The 21,585-nt window shown below is 47.5% G+C and overlaps 2 protein-coding genes across 2 annotated transcripts in view; one reads left to right on the top strand and one right to left on the bottom strand.

The window, feature by feature from the left end:
* COG1 (component of oligomeric golgi complex 1) overlaps positions 1-5,570 on the top strand; it is a 12,084-nt gene extending 6,514 nt beyond the window's left edge. Inside the window, exons 7-14 of the mRNA XM_055408694.2 lie at positions 16-801; positions 1,334-1,480; positions 1,950-2,111; positions 2,922-3,049; positions 3,519-3,627; positions 4,060-4,169; positions 4,248-4,326; positions 5,378-5,570. Coding sequence (XP_055264669.2) covers positions 16-801; positions 1,334-1,480; positions 1,950-2,111; positions 2,922-3,049; positions 3,519-3,627; positions 4,060-4,169; positions 4,248-4,326; positions 5,378-5,521 — 1,665 coding nt within the window. The 3' untranslated portion in view covers positions 5,522-5,570. The remainder of the gene's footprint in view (positions 1-15; positions 802-1,333; positions 1,481-1,949; positions 2,112-2,921; positions 3,050-3,518; positions 3,628-4,059; positions 4,170-4,247; positions 4,327-5,377) is intronic.
* On the bottom strand, positions 4,425-21,512 carry VCF1 (VCP nuclear cofactor family member 1). The gene is made up of 3 exons (XM_055408695.2): positions 21,237-21,512; positions 16,203-16,302; positions 4,425-6,786 (listed from the first exon to the last, which is right to left on the bottom strand). The coding sequence occupies exons 1-3, from the start codon at positions 21,455-21,457 to the stop codon at positions 6,556-6,558; spliced, it is 552 nt and encodes a 183-aa protein (XP_055264670.2). The 5' UTR covers positions 21,458-21,512; the 3' UTR covers positions 4,425-6,555.
* Between the last annotated feature and the right edge of the window lie 73 nt (positions 21,513-21,585).

Genomic DNA, 21,585 nt, shown 5'->3' with positions numbered 1-21,585 from the left:
TCCCTTCTCTTTCAGACTCTGACCAAAGAAGGCTTCGACTCTATCTCCAGCAGTTCCAAAGAGCTCCTCATTTCAGCCTTGCAGGAACTTGAAAGCAGCAGCTCGGCTTCAACCAAGCACATCCACTTCGAGCACAACATGGCTGTCTTCCTCTGGTCCGAAAGCCCCAGTGACCTGCCCTCTGACGCCGCCTGGGTCAGCGTGTCCAGCCGGGCTCCATTTCCGGGCAGCGGGCTTGCCATGAAGGCACAGGCCGTTAGCCCTTGCGTGCAGAGCTTCTGCTCCACCCTGGATTCTAAACTGAAGGTGAAACTGGAGGACCTCCTGGCCTACCTCCCCTCTGGTGACCCGTCGCCCAGCCAGGACACCTCCCCCGCAGCAGCCGAGAGCTGCGCCTTCGACCGATTCGCAGACACGGAGACCGTGCAGGAGACGCTGCGGACGCATTCCGCGGCCTGCATCCGGGACATCACAGACTGCATCCAGGCGGAGCTGCGGAGCATCGAACAGGCTATTCAAGGGCAGCAGGACGTCCTCGACGGGGCCAAGCTGCACTCCGCCCTCTTCATGGCCCGACTCTGCCAGTCCCTGGGGGAGCTGTGTCCCCACCTGAAGCAGTGCATCCTGGGAAGATCGGGGAGCCCCGAGAAGCCCGCCCGGGACTCCCGGGCTCTTAAGAAACAGGGGAAGGGGAAGGCGCAGGAGGTCCTCCCCACACAGGCCAGGTGGCAGGACGTCAAGGAGCTCCTCCTGCAGCGGAGCGTGATGGGCTACCGGGTCTGGGGCTCGGCGGTCGTGAGGGTGAGTGACGCGTCAGCACGCTCCTTCCGTGCCTGCGAGGCTTCCTTCCCCACCTTGCCCTCTGTCATAGTCCAGGCTGGCCAAGCTCAGCGAGGCCTTTTAATAGCAAGGAAATAACCATTCTTGTTTCTCAGTTGCTTTATCTCTGCCAGAGAGCTCAAATGTAGAAACTGCCCATTTATTTTAGCCTAGATTTTATAGACTGAAACGCTGGATTTTTTTTTTTTCCTTTGATCTGATGAGAATGAAAGACTTTCCTCCTGGACAAGGGTCCCTGTTTTCTGATCTTCAACATAAATATAGTCCCTGTCACTTCCCCTGGGGTCTTCAGAGGGGGCCCCTGTGTAGCGCAATTGGCAGCCAGACCCCACTGCTGTTATCAGCAGTTGGTCAGAAGGAAGTGATCTCGGCCACTCACCATCCACGGGCAATCTGTGCAGCGGAAGCTGGCCTCACGATCACTCAAGTAGTTGGACGCAAACTCTACATTGGCTCTGAGTAGTCTGTGTGGATATGTGGGTTTCATCACCAGGTTCTGGCTCATGGATTCGCCCAGTCATTGCTCGTAGACGACGCTGGCTCCATCCTGGCCACAGCCACCAGCTGGGATGAACTGGAAATCCAGGAGGAAGCGGAGTCTGGCAGCAGTGTCACGTCCAAGATCCGACTCCCTGTACAGGTGAGCAGGGGCCATCCTGAGGGGCCAGTGAGCTGAAAGGGGGAAACCCTGTTTTGTGGAAAGGAGAGACTTTAGAAAAGATCATCCAAATGCGGCTCCTGAGGAAGAGCTGATGGTTATGTGTGCCTTTCTCCTGTGGGGGCAAAGTGGGCGGACGGCCAAGCGCATGGACGGTTTGAGAAGGCCGTTCATGCTTCTTCCTGTGGTAGCAGACTTTCTGCTAGTTAGAGAACAGCTTGCCCTGCAGAGGACTCAGCAGCGGAGAGCAGTGTGGCAGGTCGAGCCCAGGCCCTCAGGGGAGTGAGGGCAGACGTCACTCGTGTCTGTTCATTGGTCTGCTCTGAGGGGGCAGACTGGCCAGGTCAGGGTCCCACGAAGTGTAAGGCACGTTGGGCTGCTTGAGCGCACTCTCAGCGCTTCTCGTTTAATCAGTGCAAGTTGCCAACTCAACACTCCTCTGTCCTTCTAGCCATCCTGGTACGTACAGTCCTTCCTGTTTAGCTTGTGCCAGGAAATTAATCGGGTTGGAGGCCATGCCTTGCCAAAGGTGACACTGCAGGAGATGCTGAAAAGCTGCCTGGTTCAAGTAGTTGCCGCCTATGAGAAACTCTCAGAAGAAAAACAGGTGAAGGTAGGCCTGTGAATTTCTTCCCATTAAGAACAAATATAAAAACCATAGGTTTCTCTTGGGTTTGGGCAGCTCTCATTCAAGAGTCCAGGTGTTAAGGCCTACTCGCCCTGGGCAATCTAATGGGCAGTGACTTCTGCCTCCGGGAGTTGAATCACACCCACTCCCAGGGCCAAGCAGGTTCCATAAAACGGCAGGGACAAAAGCTGCCAAGTAGAGAGACCTGCTGTCCAAGCCCAGCTGTGTCACGGGGTCAGCGTGGGCTCTGGGCAAATCATTAACCCATTTGCTTGGGACATGGTGTGGGAACATAGATGGGGCACTGGGGAGCGGAGGTGGCGGGAAGAGGGAGACCAGCCAAGCCCACCCGTGTCAGGGAGCGCACAGCGCCCAGCCCCGCTCCCGTCACCTGCTCTAAGCCCCCGCCTCTGGCTTACTCCCATTTCATCAATCATGTTTCTAAGATGGACCAGCTCCTGACTTGGGAAAGAGTTCAGATAAGTCTTCTCTCCTGAGCGTCCTCAAAAGGCCTCCCCCTTCATGCCAGGAGCTTTTTCCCTTTAAAATGATTGTCTACAGCACCTGAGACCTTTTTCTAAGGACAGGCTTTCCTCCCTGTCATTAGGTTTTTAGATCTGTTGAAGACCAGGTATCTACTGTAAGTTGTTTCTGTTGTCATGAGATAAAACTGGCCTTCTGAGTATAAAAAGCTTCTCAAATAACCAGCTGAAACACAGACAAAACACGAAGCTGTTTATTCTCACCTGACAGGCCATCTCCCTTAATGGGTGGGGATGGGAAATTCATTTGCAGAAAGAAGGTGCCTTTCCGATGACCCAGAACCGGGCACTGCAGCTGCTCTACGATCTGCGTTACCTCAGTGTCGTCCTGACAGCCAAGGGTGAAGAGATGAAAAGCGGCCGCTGCAGACAGGACTCCAGGTAGCCATGCCCACCCTCCCGGCGTGTCTTCCCGACCTGCGCGGCCCCTTTCCGGGAAGCCGCAGGAGCCTGCCTCTTCCTGCCCATTTCCCTGTGTTTATTCTCAACACAACTCAGGCTTACGTTACCAGCAAGATAAAGAATGGCCACCCGCTGGATCGATGCCAGGGTCGTGTAGTAGGTCAGATCTCTTTCCTCTCTGAGTCTGCCTACCAAGTGTCAGGTGTAATCTGAGCCTCCGGTGCCCTCCCTGAAAACAATGTGGGGAAGCTATGCTCTTGACTTAGAAGACACCGCACCAGGTTCAGGCTCCTAAGGGCTGTTTAGGCACAGCAGCTGGTGACAGGCGGTGCTAAGGCAGCAGCCACAGAGAGCAGACCCGCCCGTCCAGGGCTCCTCTAGCATCACAACAGCCTGAGCTTGGCTTCTGCCCTACAAAAGGTGAACGACCATCTTAACTCTTTGTTAGAGTTGAGAAGGTGGCCGACTACCTGGAAACGCTCATCGACCCATTTGACCTGGACGTTTTCACACCCCACCTCCACAGCAACCTCAGCCGCCTGGTGCAGCGGACCTCCGTAAGTCTGGGAGAACACGCTGGCTCTGCACAAAGGGCCAGGGGCTCGGGTCACAGCCCAGACCTGCCCACCGCGAAACGGGTGGGGGCGGCCGAGACGCAGCTGAATTCAGTCAGTCACAGGGGTGGAGAGGGGTTTAGATCGAACCTCAAACCTCACAGCCCAGGCAATGGGATGACCCCTTTAGTTGTTGGTAAGGACTACTAAGGTTTTATCAGGGCTTCAGAAAGAGGAACAGAATCAGAGCTACTCAACTCTGAGATTCTGACCTGCCAGCAGTGATTTGCAGTATTAACACACTGCAGAGAACATACCCCCACCAAAAGATGGTTAGAAACAGAGCAGTGACCGATTACTAACAGGAACAGATTTTCTCCTAATTGGACAGCACAGCACACAGCCTGCCACCGTGTCCCATCTCTCATCCCGCAGGTTCTTTTTGGGCTGGTGACGGGTCTGGAGAACCAGTTCACCCCCAGGAGCAATGCATTCAACTCCCAAGAAGCCCACAACATCCTGCCGCTGGCATCGAGCCAGATCAGGTAAGGACACTGAGCAGCCCCTGCTGGGCCCCCAGCTCCCCGGTCCCTCCGCTGAGCTGCCTTCATCTTGTCTGGCAGGTTTGGGCTTCTTCCACTGAGCATGACAAGCACACGAAAGGCCAAGTCAGCTGGTGGAAGCATGGAAACCAAGGCCCAGGTGAGTGCCCGACCGAGAGTTCCTCTCCAGGGATCCCAGCCCGCCTCCCACCAAGCCACCCGCTCAGCCCCGCCTCAAATAACCGATCGAGAACCGAGTGACAAGATGCACTAATGCTGCTTTTAATGGCGGCGCAATAAGGAAGTACACCATGTTACTAGTTTGAGCTAAGAGAGGTTTTAAAAGATGCCCACTGACACTATCAAGTAGCCTCATGGTAGGAATGAATCTCAGGCTGCCAAGGCTGTAGAAAATGTGCGGGACGGACCGAGATTACAGCTTGTGTTTAAGAGGGTAGAATAGTTAACTGCTAACCCAGCACTACGACTGTACTTATTTGGAAAAAAAAAAAAACCTGCCGTTTCAGCGATGGTTTCGTCTCTCATCTCTTAGGCGGGTAGGAAGTTTGCTTCCTCGAGTTTCACCTGTTCTTGTTAATAGACGTTTCGTCTCAGTAGGCTGCCATCTGCTAGGATAGCTGCGGGAGTCCTCCGGGGCCTCTGAAGTGTGTTGTGCACAAGTGTGTCTGAAGAGTTCACACAGCTCCCTTCCTTCCAGCATGTAATCCTCGTTTGCTCTCTGCTTGGATAAAAGTACTCGCAATGTTTCCTTTCCATATTCCCTGCCATCAAACCCAGTCAGGTCCAAAATCCTCAATCAACACTGGGTTTTAATACTTGGGAGATGGGAGTAAGGGGGAAAAAAAAAAGTTTGTGCACAAGCCTCCCACTCCTGAGCCCAAGACCTGTGCTCTTAGCTTTCCCCACAGCGGTCCACTTGTCCTTCCAGTAGCTGACTTTTCAGCTCTGCCCCCGAGGGGAACATGCCGCGGAGAGCAGGCACATGTTCCCCTTCCTCCAGTCCTCGCTCCCGATGCCGGCTGTCCCGTCACAGCCCCTCCGTCTGCCGCGTGTCCTTTTCCATCTGGACTGAGCAGTCCCCTCTGTGAGCTGGCTGTGCTGCTCAGACCTGCCGCGTGGACCCCCGAGCAGAGTGGGGGACGGGCGGCCGCGGTCCGGGTGGACGCTAAGGCACTTTCCTCTCCACACAGCGGCAGGCGGCCCCCCCAGCGCTCTCTCGAGCAGATGACCCCAGGCAGGCTGGCTCCCTGTTCAGGCAGCTGGTCACTGACGAGGAAGACTCGGCCGCACCCTCGCTGTTCAAACTCGGGTGGCTCTCCAGCATGACTAAGTGACAAGGACGCTCCGTCTCTCTCAATAAATACTCCTGCGTTTCTCCTGCAAGTGACTCTGCCTCTTTGTTTCTGAGCCACACCAGTCTTTGCGGTGGCTGCAGTGGCACGTGGCCCCCTCGTTCCTCTTGGGGGGGGGATGACTTTAAGTGTAAAGCAACTGAAGTCCGTGTCCCATAGTTCACAGCACTCGTGACTTCAGACCTCAGTTCCTACAGCTTATACTGCATCAGCCTTCACTAGCGCCTTCTCACACGGCAAGGCAGCCAGGGAGCGCACAGCAGCTGCTGGGGGACAAGGTGGTGCCTGAGACCGGCAGTCACTTACGTATTCCGCAACTGTCTGAGCTGAGCAGCGTTTCCTAAGTCTGAGATGCAAGCTCTGGAGGAATGACAGTTAACAAGCGATCTGGGGTCCATGAATCAGAAAGCCCTTCTCTCTGGAAATACAAATATATAGCAGAGAGAAGACGGTTTCGGGGAGGGAGCAGACTCACTCACACAGTCTATCCAGGGTCTGTCCTGCCCCAGAGGACAGCACTTTCAACAGGACGTCCACGTACTAAGAGGTAGCACGGCAGTTCACGTCAGTGCAAGACTGGTCCAGCTTTCTATGTTCTGGAAAAAAAATCTTTGTTTTTTCATGGAAAGTAGATCCTCTTTACTAATTTTAAAAATTGAAGATCCTGCAGTTTTAAAAGGCCTTTTTACATAAAGTAGAATTTCTAACTGACAGACCGGGAAAGCAGTCTAAACTGGACAAACTATGGGTTCAACACACAGATGATGTGTCCTATGGTTCCCTTGATACCCACCCTTAAAAGAATCCTATAAAAAACTGCTTCAAAGCCCCTTGGAAATCGCAATAGTGCAGCAAAACCACAAGTAAACAACAGCCTGTTAACCTGTTATCTCAAATGTAGACTGGAAAGCCAACAGGCATTTTTTTGTGCAATTTTTTTTTAAAACATCGTTAACTTGAAATATCAAATCTGCACAGCACTGTCCCTTCACAGAAGGCAAGAGTCTGCTGGCACGTCACGAGGGAGGCCGTCCCCGGTGCTGCAGGCTGTGGAAGTGGGCCTCCTTCAGGGTCTGGTTGATGTGGAAGTAGGGGCCTTGGCACAGCGCAGATGGCTCGGGCACGGGCTGCGGGGTGTGGGGGCCGGACCCGGTGGCGAGGTGATGCAAGCTGCTCTCCGGCCCGCTGGCCCTGTCGGGACTGTTGATGCTGCTGCTACTGCTGCCACCGCTGTCACTGCTCGAAGACTGGAACAAGGAAAGAGACATGCGTCACAGTTAGGCTGCTGGGATCTCAGGAGCTCTACTGGGGGGTAACTTCAGATACCCTGGGGCTTTCCTGGTGGATCAGACGGTCAAGAACCCATCTGCTGATGCAGGAGACCTGGGTTTGATCCCTGGGTCAGGAAGATCTGGAGGAGGAAATGGCAACCCATTCCAGTATTCTTGCCTGGGAAATCCCCGTGGCCAGAAGGACCTGGCGGGCTCCAGTCCATGGGGTCACAAAGAATCAGGACAGGACACAACTGAGCACGCACAACTGAGCCACAGCTTCAGTAACTTGGCTAGCAGCGCCCTTCTCCATTTACAACTCAACACAACATTGTGCTGGAAGCAATCAATGCACGAGGATAAAGAATTCTGGAGGTTAATGCTCTGTGTAGAGTTTTCTTGGGGGGGGACACATCTAAATTTATATTCCCTTAGATCCCTGGTGGCTCAGAGGTTAAAGCGTCTGCTTCCAATGCGGGAGACCCAGGTTCGATCCCTGGGTCGGGAAGATCCCCTGGAGAAGGAAACGGTAACCCACTCCAGTATTCTTGCCTGGAGAATCCCATGGACGAAGAAGCCTGGTAGGCTACAGTCCATGGGGTCGCAAAGAGTCGGACACGACTGAGCGACGGAACGGAACGGAACGGAGACATAAACATTGGTTTTGAAATGCCTGCCTTCCATCGTGTGAAATCTACAGATTAGGAAAAAGACCGGAAAGAAACAGATCACAATAATTATGTCAGATGGAGAAATTATAGTTGGTGATTTTTTTCTACCCTTTCCTACAACTTTTTGCAGTGTTTTCATTATAAAAATAGACACGTATATGCTTCCAGATACTTTAAACATGATTTTTAAGAAGCTAGTTCTATTCATTTTCTGATAAAAAATTACACCTAACAACATGTATATAAACTGAAATGGCAAAGAAAGCCATGTTCACGAATGTCCATTCTTAAACCAAGAAATACCACAGTCCGTGAAATCATTTGCAGTTACTTATACTCACAGGTCATGGAGCCCATCGCCCACAGGCAGCATCAGACAACCTACCCCATCTTTCTACAAAAACAAACTCATGGAAGCATTTTAAGAGGCTGGATGAGACCAGATGGTAGGGTTAGCAGCAGCAGCAATTACTGTACATTTACTTAAAGACCTAAGAAGTCAAAGCCAATTCAAACAGAAAAACAGTGTTCCATGAAAGTCTCCCCTGACCTAGTGTAGAATCAGTGAGAACTGCCACCAGCCTACCCAGCTTGGCTGTGCCAGGTGACAAGCAGGCCACTGCACTAGGGAAGGAACCAAGAGCATTCTGCCTCCGCTTTGCTTTTCTTTACGATTTCTCATTACAAGCACTGTCCGAAAATTAAGGCAAGAACTAGGATCCATATCCAGTAAGTCTGTATCTTAGAGTATCTTTATTTCACACTCTAACAGCAAAGGTGACACTACTCTGAGAAAATATGGAAGTTCTTTCAAATAAACAGAAAAGACTGTACAAATGCTGTTAAAAGGGGGAAAGAAGGGGACAAATACCTTCAGCTTTTAGTCTAAGTATCCTATAACTCAGAGTTTTAAAGACATGTATTAACATCTTTAGAGCGGCCTTGTTTATAATAGCTAAAAATGGAAACAATCTAAATGTTTAAAACTAGAGAAAACTGATTAAACTACAAGGTAACGTATATAAAATGTAATACATGAATTATAATCCATAACAATGAAACTATGCAGCCGGTTAACAGTGATGATGGAGACATACATATACTAAGGAAGAAAGAGATCTTTAACATCAGTTTTATAGGTTACAGAATAATGTACATAAGTCTGCTGGTTTTCAAAGTGCTTATGTATATACACATGAGCACACCAAAAATATTCTGGAAGGACAGACATGCCAAAATATTTAGCATTTAGACCTACTTTAAAAAAATATTTATTTTCTATAGCTTCTACAAAAAAATACTTCTTTTGAGGACAAAATGCAGTCATTAAAAGAACTAAAGAGTGCTACTTCAAAAAAGACTACGGTCTTCAGTTTTTTCTGAGACTGACTTGAAAAAATACAGTGATACTGTCGGTAAGATTTTAGGAAGGCTGTTTCGTCTCATTTAATGTAACAGCTTAAGAACCTCTGAACTATTTCAGTTGAATCACTAGCAACAGCAGGCTGATGATGCTTTTAGACTGAGAGAGAACCTACTGAGAACCTGGGAATCCAGGTGACTGCACTTTGCATGTTATTTTAATACACATAAAACCTTCCATACATACTGTCATTAAAGATGAAAACAAATCTCTTTCAGAGGCGCACTCTACTTGCTACCTTCTCAGACCTGTCTTGGCACTTGGGGGACGGGGGCTTCAGGGAATATGTCACCATCCACAGATGGGCCAGCAGCAACCGGCATGATATAAAACAGTGCAACATGATAAGGGTACTGGTTCTGTGAGACTTCTTCTCAACGATGCACAAGTATATTCAGTATGGACGGGTCACAAAACGAAGCATTTCTCTGGGACCACTTCAAAAAGTCTGAAAAGTTACTCTAACAGATCTTAACTTCATGGGATAAAGGAAAGACCATTATTTCCTTTTAACCCTGAAGGTGCAAAAGTGAATTTTAAGTCTCTAAGCAAAGCCTTACGATATATGCAGAAATCAGTCGTTTTGTCTTATAAAACCTGAGACAAGAAAAAAAATTGCATTTCCCCCGCTTGGTGGAGCTTTTCTGGATCGGATTGTTTGGAGGGCAGGGAAGGGAGAAGTATCAGAAAAAGGCACTCGAAAGCCTGAGAGAAGGCAGAGGGATACGCACGGTCTCTGGCAGAAAGAAGACGTCTAAATCGTGGAGCAGGGGACAGAGGAGCCGAGGCCCCTTTCCTTAGTTCATGCGGCTCCAGTGGCAAAGCAGAGGCAAAGAGAGCCTGGCGCTCAGCTAGGCTGTGCTGAGTTTCACTTTCCCACAGCGCGAAGTCGGTTTAAGAGAGAGCCCATTTATACCCTTGGTAGGAACAAAGTAACTCTGAAGACTCTTTCTACTAATAACCTTTAGAAAGTCCCCCAGGCGGGACTGTTAATTAGTGACTCTCTGCTTCACAGAGAGAGAGCTGGAATACACGTGTACATTTATTACCTAGAGCTGTATGCTTTCTCTTAATTAGAAAAGCAGAGCAACATCGTATTTTATTTTCCTTCAAGCCCTGGCTTCCCCTCACATCCGTCTCCCAGTTCAGTGGTGCTTTTAATTTATATGAGCCTGAAAAGAAAACAAAAAATCTTGCAGATTGTATTACACACTCCATCCCTGGAGTGAGAATGAAGTTCACCCGATGGCCGCTGCAGAATGCAAATTACGTTCAAAAGGTGATCCCAGCCAAGTCCATCAGGGCTTCTAACTTAAAACTGTGCTCCCAACTTAAAACTGTGCTCCCAAAGTGCCCGATGACTTGAGAGAGCTCCAGGTCTGCTAATACCAGTGGGCCCAGAAGACTCCAGGTGAGTTCAGTAGGCCAATTAAAACAACCTCCTAAATATGCACAGGAAGAAAATACAGGGGTCACTTTGTCTGTGGCCATGAGTAAGTGTATATCCTTACAAGACAGAGTTGGGCCACATCATCTGTTTGAAGTTCCTGCCTAAAAACATCTATGTATCCTCATTACTCAATGAGACAACAGTCAGGTTCAAGATGAAACTGCTTGGGTAGCTATCCGTGCTCGGAGCTGATGCAATGTATCACAAATATTTCAAGAACTTGAATAGTGAGCCTTCCCTGGTGGCTCAGACGATAAAAGAACCTGGCCTGCAATGTGGGAGACCCAGGTTCAATCCCTGGGTTGAAAAGATCCCCCGGAGAAGGAAATGGCAACACACTCCAGCATTCTTGCCTGGGAAATTCCATGGACAGAAGAGCCTGGTGGGACCCAGTCCAGGGGGTCAAAAAGAGTCAGACACAACTGAGTGACTAACACTTCTAAAACTTTTGAAAGGAGTGTTCCTCCATTTTGAATGGATCTTTAAAGTTATTGGGTCAGTGCAAATGTAATTTTGGTTTCGGACCTTGAATTTTACATCAGTATCAGTTCAGTTCAGTTCAGTCGCTCAGTCGTGTCCGAGTCTTTGCGACCCCATGAATCAGTATAACTAGGCTCAAACACATCTTTATTAATCAAAATAGGAACCATTTCAATCAACACATTTTTGCCAACGAGAAATCAGTTTGTTTATTCCTGTTGCATAAATATCCCTGCTTCAGGATTTGACAAGCTCCTGAAAAGCATTTTTCGCCTCCTGCTGGTTGTGGAAGAGTTTTCCCTGCAAAAAGTTGTCAAGACACTTGAAGAAGTGGGAGTTGGTTGGCAAGAGGTCAGGTGAATACAGCATATGAGGCAACTTGTGAAGCACTGGTTGCATGACATGTGGTCAGGTATTGTCATGGAGAATTGGGCCTTTTCTGTTGACCAATGCCAGGTGCAGGCATTGCAGTTTTTGGTGCAGCTCATCAATTTGCTGAGCATACTTCTCAGACATAATGTTTTCGCTAGAATTCAGAAAGCTGTAGTGGATCAGATCAGCAGCAGACCACCAAACAGTAACCGTGACTTTTTCTGATGCAAGATTGGCTTTGGAAAGTGTTTTGGAGCTTCTTCTCAGTCTAACCACTAAGCTGTTTGTCACCAGCTGTCATAAAATCCACTTTTCGTCACACGTCACAATCCAATTGAGAAATGGTTCACTGTTGATGCACAGGATGAGAGATGATGACACTTCAAAACTACGATTCTTTTCATTTCCAGTCAGCTCAGGAGACACCCACTTACCGAGCTTTTTCACCTTTCCAATTTGCTTCAAATGCCAAATGATCGTAGAATGGCCAACAGTGAGTTCTTTGGCAACTTCCTGTCTAGCCATAAGAGGATCAGCTTTTATGATGGTCTCAGCTGACTGCTGTCGATTTCCCACGGCTGGCCACTGCGCTCCTCATCTTCAGGCATTAGTGTCCTTTCCAAAACTCCCTGAACCACCACCGCACTGTACGTTTGTTACAGTTCCTGGGCCAGACACACTGCTTATGTTGCGAGTTTTCTCCACTGCTTTATGAACCATTTTGAACTCAAATAAGGACGTTGTTAGAATTTGCTTCTTGTCTAACATCATTTCTATTGTCTAAAATAAATACAAACAGCAAGTAATAAGTCATATAAAAAAAGATAAAAGCAACAAATGCACACTAAAATGATGTAAAACATAACCACATTTATTTAGAATGTATTCCAATGTGTATGTGTGCTAGTAAGTCACTTCAGTTGTATCCAACTCTTTGTGACCCTACTGACTGTATCCCACCAGGCTTCTCTGTTGATGGGATTCTCCAGGCAAGAATAGCAGAGTGGACTGCCATGCCCTTCTGACCCAGAGATAGAACCCGGAATCTCTTACATCTTCTGCACTGGCAAGTGGGTTCTTTACCACTTGCACCACCTAGGAAGCCCTGTATTTCAATATCAAATGGCAAATTTCAATGTTGCAAAAACTGTAATTACTTTTGCACTAACCTAATAATTTCAGAGTTAATTTGCTACAGGGTTTTTTTTAATAGTTTCTTAAATTTATTTATATTTTTGGCTGTACTGGGTCCTCACCGCTGCACAGGCTTTTCTCTCGTTGCAGCGAGCACGTCTACTCTCCAGTTCTGGTGCGAGGGCATCTCATTCCGGTGGCTGCTCTTCTTGCAGAGCACAGGCTCTAGGGCATGTGGCCTTCAGCAGCTGCAGCTCCTGGGCTCCAGAGCACAGGCTCAAGAACTGGGGATGCACGAGCTTAGTGGCTCCATGGCACATGGGATCCTCCCAGGTCAGGGACCGAACCTGTGTCTCCCGCAATGGCAGGTGGATTCTTTCCCACTGAGCCACCAAGGAAGTCCCCTGCTACAGGGTTTTAAGTACACAACCTTAACGCCTCACCCGGGAGTCTGCCAAAACAGTTTTGTCTCAGGCTGGTCTTACTACCCGAGACAGATTAACGATAAGAATGAGCAAAAACAAAGTCTTAAAATACCTTCTTACAAAGCTATGCTAAATAGTCCCAGGGTCATATAAATTCACACTGTTCAAAAAAAAAAAAAATCACCTAACATTCTGCTAATTCTTATCAGTTAAGACAAACAGACTTATGGGATCCTAGTTTTAATGATGCACAGATCCCCCTGGTTCTGCTGTTTCTGCCATGCCTCTGCACTCCTAATAAAACACCCTCGGGGTTCCAGGGATATGACATCAAAGAGTTCCCTTCTAGTAGACACAAGAACAAGACAGGCTGTTCCAGTTAAGCACCGCTGTTTTATTTCCATGTCTTGTCGTTCTCTACCTGGTGTGATTTTATAGTGATCCAAAAGATCTTTAAAGGCTGAGTCTTGGTAAGTTAAAAGTATTAAAAAAAAAAAGGGTGGTGGGGGAAACTTTTCTGCTGGTCCAGTGGCTAAGAGTCTGTGCTCCCAACGCAGAGGGCCCTGGCTCGATCCCTGGCCAGAGAACTAGATCCCACACAGCACAACTAAGAGTCCGCATGCCACAGCTAAGTCCTGCCTGGCACAGCGAAATAAAGTCTTTTTTAAAGTTGGAGTCTTTGTATTTAAAACCAGTACAGCTTTCATTCACTCAGGTAGCAGCACTTCCTGTAAGGCATTTACCTGTACACCAGAGGCCAGACTCAGTGGAAATGTACAGTGTAGTTTGTAAAGAAAGATGTTCAAGCTGAACATAAAGAGCATCATTCCTTAACCAAAGCCACAATTCAAACCAAAACGGCAGCCTAAGAAAAGGTCAGCCTAAATCAATTAAATTCAGCTAGTTTTTACCCATCCAGTCTCTGGATGAGGTCAGGGAATAAGGCTACCTTTGGAAAGGACTCAACAGGAAGACACAAAGTGACCAATCACTTCACTTACTCACCAGACAGAAAATCGAACCTGCTTTAGACCTTAACTACCACGAATCATCTAGAATGGCTTTCAAAAAACTTTTTTATTCCTATACCTGTAAATTATATCTCAATTTTCAAAACAGTACCCTAAAGCTCCCAAGTCATTAAATCTAAGCCACTGGAGTAAATAGTCAACGTCTTCAAGGCAAAGACCGATCAGAGTTGAAAAGAACACCAAATCCCAATTTCTTTACTAAACTTGCTTTTGAGCTAATATAGTTTCAGAGCATTAACTGGGGGAAAATATTCTTCTCTGTTCCCATGATTCAAGAGAAGTCCAGGACCTAGAAGCACTGGATATATTTAGCAAAGTCCCTCAGACCTTCTGATCTGTCTTCTGGGAGACGGTTCACACTGTGAGTAGCTCACATTCTGGGGCTCATTAACCTGCCTTGTACTAGCTATGTATCTCTGGGCAAGTGACTTTATTTTTCTGTGGCCCAATTTTTCCATCTAAAAAGTAGAGATCATAACACCCACCAAAGTGACAGGAAGAAAATGTACAAGTAGATTCAGAATTTCTCTTTACATAACTAATCTGGCAAGTCAGTTCACATTCTTCAGCTTCCTAGAATCGAGGAAAAAAAGAGGCCCATACCATCTCCATTTTACAGATAAGCATGACTTGACTTGTGGCACAGTTCAAAATAATTCCAATACCTCATGCCTTATTTCCCAGTACCTGCCAATATTATTACATTTAGGAGAAAACGGTGAGTTTTGGAAATTAACCAAATGAAAGTTGTTCATGTTACAAGAAAAAAATTCTAAACTTAAGTATTTCAAGAAAGACACAGGAAATGGTTTCTCTTAAGTGTTTTAAAGAAATATACCTTGTTGGCCCTAGCTTAGAATTAAAAGATACCATTTTCACTAATAATAGACTTTATTATGCAAATTAGTAAAATTAAGAATCCGCTAGTAATGACTTATTATTATATCCCCTTTGGACACAATTGTCAACGAGCACCCAAACATCCCTAAACTGGCTATTTTTAACGCTATAAACATGATGATCTACTACAGTGGCAGATTTAATTATTCAGGACTTAACTTTTCATTTTAAAGATATCCCCCCTGCTGTTTGCTGCTCCAGCACTCCCTGGGTTTGCTCTGCCACATTACTCAACAGCACCAGAGGCTGGTAAGTGTGATGACACTGAGGGCCTGCCAGCAAGCTCAGGTTGCCAGGACAGGTAAAGAGCACCCGTGTTGACTGTGAATTATTACTGGGGCGATGCAGTCCACCCTTCCAACCAATAGCCACAGAGAGATTCAATCACTGAATTTCTCCAGACAAGTTAAGAACCACACACAGGAACCCATAGGTTGAACAACAATACACCAACTTCTTCTGTGAGACCAATGCATGGGTATCAGAAAGGGAGTGAAGGTCATTCTCTACAAACAGCAATCAAAATACAACCAAACCTAATCCTAGGGAGTATTATTCAAAATAAGAAATCAGAAATGCTTGATTTTTTTAAAAAAATGATCATTTACACTCCTGCTCTCGAGCATTGAAACTGTAGACACAGGGGAAAAAAGATCAATACAAAAAATAAATAAAAAAGATCTACTGCACCTTTGAACCAATGCTAACATCATACCGCAGGTCTGACATACAGGCGCGAGTACAGAAACATTTACACTGACACTGTGAAAGTAATCATCACACACTCTTTCAATGGACAGTCTAACTCAAAAGAATCATGGAAACTCAATTCTTATCGGTCGATGTTCACGGCAGTCTTTAATCTTTGGTTTTCTTCCATCTGTGAAATTCCCTAGTTATCACATTAACCAAAAGCTCAACACTTTTCTGCTACTCTAAAGGGAAAAAAAAAATGATACGAGGATTTAAAAGGGGGGATAAAAGCTACAGAAAGTTCAGTTTTCACGTAGAAGGATCGAGTCTGCTCTGGGGTGCATCGGTTGTTCTTGAATGAGGATTACCTACCTGACAGTTACTGATTTTTTCCCTCCTTGAGGGAGTTACTTTGGATTTCTGCTAAAGACTGGATATAGATCAAATCCTACTATCAAGAACTAAAGTACAAATTATTCTGGTTGTGTGAGAATTAAAAAACTTTTTTAAAAAAAGAAAAGAAATTGGCTTTTGAAATACCAACAAGGGTTCAAAGATGGGCTTTCAGAGGTCCATAAAACCCATAACATACAAATTCTGGGAATGTCTATGTATTACTACATGCAAACACAGGCTGTTTTGCTGTGGAGAAGGTGGGTAGCATCCTCAAAACAGCCATGATTCAGAAGACAGAAGAAAAAAGGTTAGAAACACTGCAATCAAGTCAGATCACTTTCCCTGCTCAGAGAATAATCTTCATCACCAGGAGCGGCTCGAGCGACAACAGCAGGTGCTCTCCACCGCACTCCCTACCTCTGTGTCCCAGGAATCGCGAAAGACAGGGTTCCTACTGCTCCTTTTGGTCTGTGGGGGGAGATGGTGTTCTTCTTCACTGCCATTCCTTCTCCTTTTCCTGGAATTAAACCACAAAGAGAAAAAAAAATTGGTCTTCTGCACACTTCAAAATGTAATTTAAACATATTAAATTTGCCCTTGTGCCTGAAGAGATAGATTGTCATATGATAATCCCAACAGGCAAAAGAGTTAGAAGAGCAAAAATGTAAAATAACAGGAGGAAGGTCGAGCTTAAATTAGTACAACTAATTTCTAAAAAGAAGCCTGACGGTTTGAAATGCTTGCTGGGAATAAACAAGCGCAGGGAGACACTGATGACTAAGCTCTCCAGCTCTACCTGATTAAGGTGATCTCGTCCTCCATTTCCTGGAATTACCACTCCAAGTTATCCTAATTTTGCTCCTGTCCATGTGACAACGTCTAAGACGGGAGTGGCTGCCTTGGCCTATTTATGCTTAAAGTCCTTATAAAAATGGTGCTACACAGGAAGAGCATCAGAGGCTGGAGGCAGCCTCTATTCTTTCATCTCTGATTTTCCCCCAACTACCACATTAACACAAAAGCTCTCTGCCCTCTAGTGCATCAAATTACTTTTCTGGACAATCACTGCAAAGGCGGCTCTCAGACACATTAACCTGATGACTGGCCGAACCACCTGGCATTGTAAGAGAAGTTACTCCACCAGCTTGTTACTATTACACTGCAGCACCAGTTGCTTAAAATGTCCAGGTTTAAAGAAAAATCACACCTCTTTCTCGGTCAAGTATTCTGAGGTGTATGACGGAGACAGAGTTTGTATGTTTTCTATGCAAGAACTGAGTGCTGGTAGGACTTCTAAACTCCAGTTAGAAAATATAAATTATTAAAGGAGATATATGTTTGAGTCAAACTGCATGGAACTGTGCTGCCCTGGTGGCTCAGCAGTAAAGAATCCACCTGCAACGCAGGAGACACAGGAGACTTGGGTTCAATCCCTGGGTCGGGAAGACCACCGGAGGAGGAAATGGCAACCAGCTCCAGTACACTTGCCATGGACAGAAGAGCTACAGAAAATTCTACTGGACAGAGCTGGCGAAAGATTGATTTATACAAAGCAGCATAAGCTATTACAATGAAAGTTCTTCAAGGTTCAAGTTGCTCTATCTAGAGGGTAAGAGAGCTTTCTGGAAAATACTGAATTTGAATGTACAGTATCTTCAACACAGTTACACATTCTACGTGAGTAGAGGGGCTTTGATCAGGTCTGGACGTTGGTGAAAATTTATCACCCTGAGCTCAATTCTCTCTTACTTGTGAACGCATCTAACATTATTAATCAGTGAGTATGGACCCAGTTTGGAGACGGCAATGGCACCCCACTCCAGTACTCTTGCCTGGAGAACCCCATGGATGGAGAAGCCTGGTGGGCTGCAGTCCATGGGGTCACGAAGAGTCGGACACAACTGAGTGACTTCACTTTCACTTTTCACTTTCCACTTTCATGCATTGGAGAAGGAAATGGCACCCCACTCCAGTGTTCTTGCCTGGAGAATCCCAGGGATGGGGGAGCCTGGTGGGCTTCCATCTATGGGGTCACACAGAGTCGGACACGACTGAAGCGACTTAGCAGCAGCAGCAGCAGCATAGACCCAGTTTAGGCTTGGAATGATAAATATGGGGTGTGTCATTCTGGGGAAGCACTAGCCAACCAGCAGGGGGCTACACCAGTCTAAGCCTCAGTTCAGTCCAGTTGTGTCTGATTCTTTGCGACCCCATGGACTGCAGCATACTAACACTCAGCTGTTTACAAAATAAGATCTGCTCCTCACCTTTCTCCCAGGAGATTAGATCTTACCTTGAAGTACTGGAGGCTAAAAACGAGATAAATATCAGGCTTTAATAATCATTAAATGGACGTGCTAGTTGAACCAAGAAATCGCTACACCCATCCTGACAAGTTGGGTGTAGAACAGTTGCAGTTCTGCAGTTGCAGAACACTGGTGGAAGACAGCTGCCACCCAAAGAGAAACTCCTCGAATGATGGTGACAGTCCCCCAACTCTTTTATCAGCGTTCCAACAGATGATTGTGCCGGGGCTGCTGAGTCACTGCCAGCAAACTCATGGCCTGACTACAACTTTTCAATTTCCTCATTTATAATGGGAAATAAGGTTACTATCTTTCTAGTGACAAGACGATGAATGTCAAGAGGATGGGCTGGTTCTGAAGATTTCAACTAAACTGAGAAAGTCACATGAAATATCCCTGCCTCATAATTAGCAGGTACCAGAAGGATCTCTCTGGCCTTTTGGGAGTTCTTGCCTTTGGATGGTTCTGGATTAAGAATGAGCCCTACATGTTCTTCATTCTCCTTTTTCTAAGCTCTTTGCAGAATTCATCCTTGAAGCATTTCTTTCAACATCATGAATATTTTGCAAAACCACAGCTTCATGCTCAACACAATCAGTCAGATTGTAACTTTTAACATTAATGCCATAGGGCAGGTTATAATTTGAGCAGCCACCCTATAACTAATTACATTCTCTCTAGCCATTTATTTACAGATTATTGCTTAGCATCTGTTATTTCTCAGGATGGCAGAATACATCACTTTTCATCACTTCACTTCTCTCCAATCCTCCTGTCCACTCCTAGAGACTGAGCACAGAAGAAATCCTAGAATACACAGACTAGTGGTTTTCAAATTTTATTTTAAAAATGACAGAACTATTTCACCCTACCAGAAAAAAAATCCTTCAATTTATAAAAGATAATGGATGTTTTAATTGGAGTAGGGACCTCCCTCCCACACAGGGCTTCCCCAGTGGCTCAGCTGGTAAAGAACCCACCTACCAATGCAAAAGATGCAAGAGGGTGGGCTCGATCCCTGGGTCGAGAAGATCCCCTGGAGAAGGAAATGGCAAGCCACTCTGACATTCTTGCCTGGATGATTCCACAGACAGAGGAGCCTGTTGGGCTACAGTCCATGGGGTTGAAAAGAGTTGGACACAACTGAGCAAGCACAGGCGCACATACCCATACCCACCCCTCCTGTATGAAAATCCATCATCATAGACCAACCCTTCCTCTTAAAATTGAGAAAACAGATCCACAGATCTGAACCAACTTGAAGATGCTAAGACAGCTGGATCTGATCCACTGTACTACACAACACATGCAAGCAGAGAAAGCACTGCCAACTCACATGACTTCTTTCACAGTAAAGAAGTTACCATGTGAGATTGTGTGAACGAGATAAGAGGAATCTGCTAGGAGTATAAGTGCATCCGGTGTATTTGTGTACAGCACTGGATAAAACGAATGTTTTCCAGAGAAATACTTAAGACTTTTTCAGATACGTGAGACATCCCGAGGGACTGCTGGAAGTACAGACTGGGTGTGGGAAGGAAAAAACTGGCAGTTATATCAGGCTTACTATACGTAACGATCTCGTGACTAATCTCAGTAGCAAGTTGGTACACTGGGCCCGTAATTTCAAATTCAGCCCACTCTTCTTTCATATACAAGTAGAGGTTTTATGGCCCTCTCACTACATGACCCAAATCAATAAGAACAAGTTTGGAGAACTCTGGATTTTCACTATTGCCCTAAAGAACTTCCAAGATGCTTTCCAGAATCTCATAATCTCTTAACCCCATGAATTAATATGCTCCAGGGTCAGGTCCCCGTGGAAAGACTGTCAATTACATTCAAAATCACTGAATACATAGAGGGACAAAAAAAAAAACCTACAGCATAATTCACCAAGGCAATCCCCATCTCATTCACTTAAGCTTCACTGAGATTATTTTGGGGAAAAAAAAAAAAATGAAGAGAACAGTGAACCTAGAAGTTCAGTTTAGTCGCTCAGCTGTGCCCGACTCTTTGCAACCCCATGGACTGCAGCGCGGCCAGGCCTTCCAGTCCATCACCAACTCCCGGAGTTTACTCAAACTCATGTCCACCGAGTCGGTGATGTCATCCAACCATCATCTCATCCTCTGTTGTCCCCTGCTCCTCCCGCCTTCAATCTTTCCCAGCATCAGGGTCTTTTCAAATGAGTTAGTTCTTCCCATCAGATGGCCAAAGTATTGGCCTAGAAAGACCCAGGTAAACCAACTGAGCTTTCTAAATCTGCTTCCTGATCAGAAGAATGAAAGAGGGGACTTGGTGATCTATTTTTTCAGTTCAAACTCCACGATGAGGGATTTTTCTAATTCCGAATAAAGTCCATCTTCTCCATTCTGAGATACAATCCCAACTTTTTCCTCCCTAACCTGTTCACAAAGGTGAGAAATGAGAAAAAAGAAAAGTCGCGGCTTGATCCGGACTCCCCAGAGTCCATATCAAGGAATCCTCAGCACCCTCTAGGTTAAGACCCGGGTCCAGTCTCGGAGGAAAAGTGTGTGGCAATACAGCCCTACCTCCAGCCTTCGGAGTCAAACGGCTCCGCAACCAAACTGTTTAGAATTCTGCCTGCTCTTCACGCCACGGCCGAGGAGAGAAGCCACAGGTCATCACATTGGCCCTAACCCATTGTGCGTCCACGACGGCCCAGCAGGGCACAAGGGCTTCGATCTGACCTAACCCTGCCGTCCTGCGGAGTTAAGCCCAGTCCTTCCCGACCTTGGGGAGTCCGGCTACCCGCCCCGCCGTCCCCTCACAGGCGCCCGAAAGGCTCCTCTCGACATCGGCCCTTGCTCCCATCCCCCACGCTCCTAAATTCAGGACAGGGAAGCTTCGGGGCGCCCTTCTCAACGCCGGGACCGCCCGGACTTCATCCCAAACAGGGGAAGACGCTGGGCGGGGGGAGAAAGACGGGCTCCGCGGGGACCAGGCTCCCAGTCAGTCGAGCATCCCGCCCCTCTCCCCGCCCGGGCGGCAAGGCGCCCACACGGAGACTCGCAGGGCCCAGGCTCGCTCGGACCCCGCGTCGCGCCCGCCTCGGCTCCGCGTACCGCAGGGCACAACCCGGGCGAGCGGCTGAGGCGGAGAGGGTGCCCCGCGGACTCACCTGGGGCGGAGGCGCTCGCTCATGGCAGCCGATGGAGACGAGCGACGCAGCGCCGCTCCGCGAGGAGAGGGAACGCAGGGCGTCGTGTTCCGGCGGCCGCCACGCCCACCCCCTCGGGCCTTGGCCCTGGCCGCGGCTCTGGCTGAGGCGGCCGGCGCTGAGTACCCCTCGGGGGGACCCGTCCCTCCGCTACTTCCGGCGTCTGCTCCGCGCCCCCCCATGTCGCCGCCGCCGTGGTACCGCCCTCCCGCGAGTGCGCAGTGGCGCGAGCCCGGGGCGCCGACCGGAAGCCCCGCCCACAGGAAGAGGCGGGCTCGGGGCGGGGGAGGAGCGACCAGGGGCCTCTGGG

The sequence above is a fragment of the Moschus berezovskii genome, chromosome 20 (genome assembly GCF_049115385.1).
Source record: "Moschus berezovskii isolate FMDL1 chromosome 20, NW_MosBer_1.0, whole genome shotgun sequence".
NCBI lineage: Eukaryota > Metazoa > Chordata > Mammalia > Artiodactyla > Moschidae > Moschus > Moschus berezovskii.
The sequence above is the reverse complement of the archived record's forward strand: the minus strand, read 5'-3'. Positions and strand labels throughout refer to the sequence as shown.

Bases quoted from the DNA above. Each gene is read 5' to 3' on its own strand.
- VCF1 (XM_055408695.2), bottom strand. From the start codon at position 21,457: ATGGGGGGGCGCGGAGCAGACGCCGGAAGTAGCGGAGGGACGGGTCCC. The intron at 16,303-21,236 runs GTGAGTCCGCGG...GTTTAATTCCAG, and splicing joins AGCGAGCGCCTCCGCCCCAG to GAAAAGGAGAAGGAATGGCA. The intron at 6,787-16,202 runs GTAGGGAGTGCG...TCCTTGTTCCAG, and splicing joins GCGATTCCTGGGACACAGAG to TCTTCGAGCAGTGACAGCGG.